Raw genomic sequence first — 7,589 nt, forward strand, 5'->3', positions numbered from 1 at the left:
GGCTGGTCCCAAACACATGGGTTCCCCTGCCCCAGGCCCCTATCACTCTTGTGAAGAAAAAAGTAGGAGCAAGAGCTCAAACTCAAAGCTGCCCAAGCAGCAGCCTGACCCCCCTGGGGCAGCACAGTGGAGTCGTACTGAAGTCACCTAAACATGCCTCTCTGCCAGCCAACAGTGAGCCCTGTAGCAACTGAGAATCGTTTTATGGTGCTGGAAGATTGCCCTCTGCAGAGGGAATCCACTCTCCTTTACTCAGACAGCTTTAGAACAACTTTCCTCTACAACCATGTGATGTAGAGAAGAATCTTAGCATGTCACAGATGACTTGACCCCAAGTCAAAAAAGGCTCTAATGTGAGGAACAAAGAGTAATGTATGCAAGTCTAATTATTTTGCCTGGAATTGGGCAATTCTTGTGGTATTAACCAAAGAGTAATGAAGCCTTCAGAAAGTGTACACGAAGCCTCCCTGGGTGCCCACTTAATGTTCCTGAAAAATTAAACTTTAGCCCTGAAACATCCACACAGCTGGAGGTGCAACAGGGTATGTTTAAGCCACAGGAGATTCTAAGACAGTGATTCTTAATTAGGGTGCAGACCACCCTGGGCTGCTCCAAGATTTTTTTTGAAGGGTGCCCCAAGGTGTGAGGAGATAAGAAGGTATGAGGAGATAAATGCTGGCTCCTCCCCCCCGACTGCTCTCCTGCCCCCACAGCCCAGCCCTTCTGGAAGGAGGTAAGCATTGGAATAAATATAATAGTTCACAGGTTTTCAAGCCCTGGAGGCCCCCTTTTTAACAAGTGTACCCTGGGGAGGTGGGTGGCAAGCAGTGGAGTCTGTGCAGCCCTGCTTTCACTCTGGCCCTGCTCCTGCGAGGCAGCAGCAGGGGTGGCAGCGCTCCCATCCCTGCCCACCCCCACATACACCCTGGGACCTTTCAAAGTACCCCCAGGGGTACATGTACCCCCAGTTGACAACCCCTGTACTAGTTCTTAAAAGAGGGTGCTGGCTCAAGCACAAGTTACAGAGGGTTTCCTCAAATCAAACAAAGGGTACCTCAAGTCCAGAAAAGTTGAGAGCCACTTCTCTAAGGGATCATCACTGGTTTCCAGGTCTCAAACAGGGGAAGCTAGAAAGAGGATGTACACCCTGTGAAATGCCTAGAGACCCTGAGCTAAGGGTGATGCCAGGACTATTTGGATTCCAGAGACTTCATGCTCCCCAAAAATCAATGGACTGAGACACAACAGCAGCCTGGTGAATGTCCGTGAGCAAGAGCTTAATGAGAGCTGTCACCCAGTTTCAGGGCTGAAGCTGTTAGGCTCACCTATACAGACAGTGCACCCAGAGGCTCACTGGAAAAGGACACTCAGATTCGAAGATCAGGGCAGCAAACTCACTGTAAATCTGTGAGAAAGGTTTAATAGAACAGTCATTATCACCTAATGTTATATAGCTTAGAAGTAACAAATGTACATGAGATAGGAATCCCCTAAACAAAGTTTTGCTAAACATACTTCTGCTTTAAAGACCAAATGTTTAATTGATTGGTTTGATACCCCAGGGATTCCCAAAGCCAGGTAGGAAGGCCAAGCAAGAACGCAAAAGGGACCTCCATCTACCAAAACAGTCACTTGGTCACTTAATAAATGCCATTTCTGTGCCCTTGAAACAGGCCTACAGTGCCCCCAACCCCTTAGTTCACATAAATCAGCCAGTGCACAATCCCCAGCACAGAGATGCCCAGGCTCTGGGGACTCTAAAATCCCACGTATCTCACTATTACATACCACCACTTTTGTAAATCTGCGCTGAACAGCAGGCTGTGCTGAGACTGTAGACTGGGTGCTACAGGAAGACTTAGATCCTACTGTGCTGCTACCAGGCAGCTGGAGAACCCCTGCCCAAGGATACTATCCAGCTCACACGGTGCTGGCATACATGTCTCTGCGTAGACGGAAGGACAGGGTAAGCGAGCATTATGGCTGGACTGAACAGTGTGGCACCCTGTCTCTTGTAAGCCAGTGGCAAGGCAGAAGACCTTAGTCCAGCCTTTCACTGTTCTAACTTGCACCAGGAGCTGGCTCAATACAGTTAGCCTCATGACTGGGGACACAAAAAGATGACTCTGAATCACCTCTGCCTCCTCTCCAGCCTCACGTTACTGGGCAGGAACTTGGGGATATTTGAGGATCCAGTGCTGTAACTTCTGTCGCAACCAATTAAAATACTGCTCAAAAGACAAAGTCTCGCTGGGCAAACAGCGTGTCAAGCTGTACTTAACACAGTTGTACATCTTCAAAGCTCAGCAGCATCTCATGGGTGTGCAAGAATGAGATCTGAATGTGGCATCTCATTTAACTTTTGTTGATCTCTGTGCGAGTTACTAGGATCAACAATAGCCTTAACTAGTTACTTATATGAAGGACATAATTTTGTAGTGGCATATATATTTATCTCTAAAGTTCAATTAATAGTTTTCATAGTAGCTTGTTTCTGTTTGGCATACCAAGCCATTAACTAGGAAACAATAGTGAATTGTTAAAGTATTTACAATCTATTTAAAAAATAGCAATAATACCTGTAAAATGCAAGAATAAAAGAAATAAAAATATAGTAGCAGGAGAGAGAGGAAACACTGCAAAAGGGATAAGCAGGGAAAGAAATTAAGAGTCAGGCATAAGCAGCACTAGTAATCGGATTACAGGAACCAGAGAGAGAGAGAGAGAGAGAAAGAGAAAGAGATAAAATGGTACAAAAATAAAGAAGGTGGAAGAGAAAAAAGAATAAAGCGCAATAGAAAAGAAAATTACTGTGCAAAAAACAAAAAGCATCAAGGGCAGTCTATTCTATTTAATAGAATGTAACAGGCGATTCCCCCCCCTCAGATTTCTCTAACCTACTAGTTCTAAAAGTTACCACACTTACAAAAAAAACACTCCCAAAACTATTATGAACCTATGATACCATTTTTGTTTCATTCCTCCTGTGCCTCTGCTTCCTACCCGTGTCATGCAAACCTACCTTACAAGAGATCTGTGAGGATAAATAAATACATACAAATTGAAATCAGTGCAACTTATGTCCTAAGGGACATTTCAGAAGTGCCCACCTGTGTCTTTAGGTATTCACCTACCTGTTATTTAGAAAGCAGCTGTTAGGTTACGTAAAGCTTTTTTATGCCGATTAAGATAATCACTTAGAGTACAGTATCAGTGATACAAAGATGTAGCTGTACCTGTAAAGTATCACACAAGATATTACAGGAACAGATAAGAAGTTAGGTCTTATGATCTGCCAGGTGGTCACTGAGGAATCCTACTGAGAACATACTTCACTTCTGCATTTCTTCTATGAAGTAATATATTTGGTTCTACTCTTTCATTTCCATGGTTCTGAACAAAGGCATTAAATTCAAATTTCCAATATTGATAACTGCAGCTGTTTTCTCTAACACAAGCTTCAGGCTGCAAAACCGCTGACTGACTTGTGTTGCGATTTATAAACTGCTCGCTAAGGAATCTCCAAAAAGGACTTTAGCTAGTACTGCAACATGGCTTCCTTTGAGATACCTCAGTTCTACAGTAGAGCATTTCTGACTGTTTATTTTCTCTGGTGTTGATTCAGTAGGCCTTACCGAAGTAAGGTGTATGTTATTACTAGAGGTATGAAAAGACACTCTTACCAGAAGAGACTAAAAAGATTGGAACTACTCTCATTTAGAAAGAAGATGAAGTGACACGTACAAAAGAATTAATGGTGTAGCAAAAGCAAGCCTAGCACCCTACATGGTTTCCCATAATTCAGGAGGAAAGACATTTGTTGAATTTAAAAAAGCAATTAAAACTAATAAAAGTAAACATTTTTGATTCTTTGAACATAATTAACCTATACCGGGGGTTTTCAACCTTTTTAAAGAAGTGTACCCCTTCTAGTGGCGGCAGCCAGACACAAGTAAGGGAAAGAAAGGCTTACATACGGCAGCTACAGCCACCACCCACTACCCTGCACCGCCGCCACCATGCCCCGCTTTCCCATGGTTAGTCGCACAAGTGTCTCCACGGGCTGCTGATGGGCCTCACACCCAGGCAACTGCATGCCTCCCATGAGCAGCCCACAAAGCCATGTGTGACTGGCCATGGGAAAGCGGCCCATGATGGCGGTGTGTGGTGGTGGGCAGTGGCACGGCGTGGTGGATGATGGCGGCAGCTGCCACGTGCGAGCTGCCCCCTCCCCCCATCTGGCTGGTCGCGTGATGTCTGTGCAGCCCGCAGAGGCACGTTGCTGCCCTTGCCTCCGCCCCAGCCCTGCCTCAGAGAGATGGTGGCACAGGGTAGTTGCAGCGCTCCATCCCTGCCCACTCATGCATATCCCCTAGGACGTTCCCAAATACCCCTAGGGGTATGCATACCCCCTGTTGACAACCCCTGGACCTCCACATTGTATCCATAGGTATAACAGTCAAAATCTCCTTGCAGTGAAGTCCATTACAATTAATATTTTAGAGCAACCAACATATTTCTAAGCTGCAACTGCTTGTCTCAGTAAACACTGTCAAATTGATCTGATTAAATTAATTATGACAAAAAAGCATTACAACAAGCACCATTTCCAGTCTTTGTATTTGTATTAGTCCCTCATTACAGTGAACAAAAGAAATAGCTGAAGGTACCTGTAACACCAAAATTTCATAAACATGCAGAAATGTTGTCCACATAGGCAAGGTGCAGCTGAAGCCTTTTCACTGCCTCCGTTTTCCATTTCCCCCCTCAGCCATGATGGCAGGATTCAGAAAATAATGTCAACCACAGACACGTTTGTCAGCCAAAAAGAGGTACTAGGTCACAAGTAAGTGTACCTGTATGGACAAATGAGAAATCAGCCATGAAGCATGGACTTACCTGGCATCAGTTGCTCCACAGGAACTTTGTTTGCCCACTCTTACCCTGAAGTAAGCGAAAGCTAAACCACATCAACTCAGCCCGAGTCCATTCAGCTGTTTGCCTCTTAAAAAAAAAAAGTTTAACTTCTTAAAATTTATAGTACAGCAGAATAAACTAGGCACTCTCCCTCCCCCAGCTGCATTAAACAGAATACAGCTAAGATTTAAAGCTTCTGCCACAGAGCATAAAGTGACCACTAACTGATGGGCTATAGGAGGACATTTTTTGTAAGGGAAGGTTATTCTGGAATTGACCATGTGTGGCAGGGATGTCACATTTATTGGGTGCCCTGGGCCGCATCCTGACTACCAAGAGCCTCACAGGCTGCTGCAGCAGTGGGGCAAGGGTTAATCCAGTCACTGCTTGCTCTACTCCCTCTAGGCTTGTAGACCAGGTGAAATGGCTTCAGGATCCCTGGTACCACCAGACATCAGTCTAGCTAGTGCACATGGTTCTCCTCCCTGAAAGGAAAATTGTGCATCTGAGTGTGCATGACTTCCTAAATGGTGTAAGCTCACAAGAGGCAGGAATATACATGGAAAATACCCACAAAAAATCCCACAGAACATCTCATAGCACAAATCATCAACTCAAGTGTGCTGAAGTTGCTAACTGAAAAAACATCAATGAAAAATTCGGGAAGGTAGATTTTTTCCCCTCAAAAATCTTGCCCCAGAATCCACCATCCTCTTGCACAAAGCAGACAAGCCCCTACTTGCCTTTATTATGTTCAAGGTGTGTAGAAACTTGCCAACTCACCCTCTATAGTCAGCCTCTCCGTCCCACCCACTGGTCTCACAAACAAACTGGAAAAATGTGGGGATGCATAGAACGTAGCCAGAAATGATTTGTAGTTGGCTGAGTAACTCCAAGCACAGAGTAGCTATAAATGGAGCAACGTCAGAACGGCAGGAGGTTTCAAGTGGGGTGCCACAGAGACCTGTTTGGGTGCAGCGCTATTCACTGTTTTAATGACTTGAATGCAAAAAAGCAAGCACTTCTTGATCAAGCTTACAAATGACAAAACCTGGAAGACCTTGATAACTTGGAGAACTGAGCATATGACAACAAAATGCACTTCAGCAAAGATGAAAGCAAGATGCTACACCAAGGCAGGAAGAGGCAAATGAATGAATAGAGCAGGAAGATGACTGCCCAGGCAGCCGCGGTGCAAAGTGTGTGAGGGTCTGAGGGTGGCTGGTGGATCACAGCCTCAATACGAGCCCATAACACCATACAGTCAGCATAACAGATCTGGTTTGGACCCCGCCCCCCACCCCCAATCACTGGGATGTAGCGGGTAAGACACGGGAGGGGACCATGCTGCTCTACTCAGTTCTGGGCTCCACAGATTAAGACTGTGGAGAAACTGGAGAGGATCCCAGAGCAATCAGAGATGATAAAGGCACTAATGAAAGGCTGGGAGGACCAGTCATGTTTAGCTGAGTAAAAAAGGAGATGGAGCAGGAAGTGGGACATGATAGCAGTGTTCAAATATTTGAAAAGCTGCCTTAAAGAAGAAACAATAAGACTTTTTCTACTTTGCCAAAGAGGGTTTAAGCTACAGCAAAACACTTAAATCCAGGAAAAAACATTCTTCCCATCAGAGCAGTGGCACAAGCTGGAGAGAGCTCTTGCGAGTGATCAGAGCAAGCCCTTTCCAGCAGAAACCCATGAAAGGGCAGGGAAGCAATCCCAGCCCTGAGCTGAACCCCTGTCAAGTCCCAGCTCGGGCAGGGGCGCCCGGGGGCTTTCCAAGCGTGCATTAGACAAGGTGCCTGGGCCGCTTGGTTTTTGCCTGTGGTGCCAGTCGCCAGCCCGCCCGGGCAGCGCTCGGACGCGGCGGCGGGCCCGCGTCTCCTCTCGCTCAGCACAGGCCGGCCCGGGGGCGGACGCGGGCACAGCCGGCCCCGGCCCCGGCCCCGGCGGGAGCAAGGAGCGCCGCGCCGCGCCGAGCCGCTCCCGGGCAGCGCGGGGCTCGGGCAGCCGCCAGGGCCCCAGCCCCGGCCCGGCGGCGACAGTACCTGGGCGGACGAGCTCCGCAGCCTCCGGGCCGCGCCGCGGGAGCAGGGGCGGGGGCGGGTCCGCGCAGGGCACCGCCCCGGCCCAGCTTGGCACCGCCCACACCGGAGGCGGGGGCGGGCCCGTGCTCGAAGGGCGTAGCTGCTGCAGCGCCCGGCCCCCCCCGGAGCAGCCGGCGCGCGGTCCCGCCCCCCGCACGAACCGGGCTGCCTGAAGTGACAACACTGGCCTCGGCCCCCGGGGAAGCACCTTGGGCAGAAAATGCCCCAGGGCATGGAGTTGGGATTATAGGCCCAGGTACCACAGCCTGCAATCCGCTATGCCAGCCAGCAGCCCCTGTAAACTTTAACTGTTGTAAAAATAGCCGCTACCCGGATAAGTATTAAAAGAGAAAAAAACCCAACAACTTGAGGTTACTCATACCCTAAAGGTGCACCTTGCCCACTACCTTGCTTGTTGCACAGTACAAGGTAACTACTGTGGCAGAAAGCCACCTTGGTTTCTCCCCAAAATCTCTGCGCTGTGACAATGCGATACAATCTCTGTGCTGTGACCATTCGAGTTGGGTGGGCTCAGCAGAGGGGACCGCACCCTCACCCGGTCTCTTCAGGGAACTCGAGCTGGCT

At 48.0% G+C, this 7,589-nt stretch overlaps 1 protein-coding gene across 2 annotated transcripts in view; it reads right to left on the reverse strand.

Annotated features, from left to right (window-relative positions):
* The window catches only part of GARNL3 (GTPase activating Rap/RanGAP domain like 3), a 126,472-nt gene extending 119,440 nt beyond the window's left edge, over positions 1-7,032 (reverse strand). The window contains exons 1-3 of one of the 2 annotated variants that reach the window (XM_090022480.1): positions 6,966-7,017; positions 4,944-5,004; positions 4,671-4,856 (exon numbers count right to left, since the gene is read on the reverse strand). In XM_090022480.1, coding sequence (XP_089878606.1) covers positions 4,671-4,759 — 89 coding nt within the window. In that variant the 5' untranslated portion in view covers positions 4,760-4,856; positions 4,944-5,004; positions 6,966-7,017. Of the gene's footprint in view, positions 1-4,670; positions 4,857-4,943; positions 5,005-6,965 lie in introns of both variants that reach the window. The other variant, XM_090022482.1, reaches the window with a different exon arrangement.
* Positions 7,033-7,589: the final 557 nt, after the last annotated feature.

Source organism: Crocodylus siamensis, chromosome 11 (genome assembly GCF_052110815.1).
Source record: "Crocodylus siamensis isolate JL-2025a chromosome 11, ASM5211081v1, whole genome shotgun sequence".
Classification (NCBI taxonomy): Eukaryota; Metazoa; Chordata; order Crocodylia; family Crocodylidae; genus Crocodylus; species Crocodylus siamensis.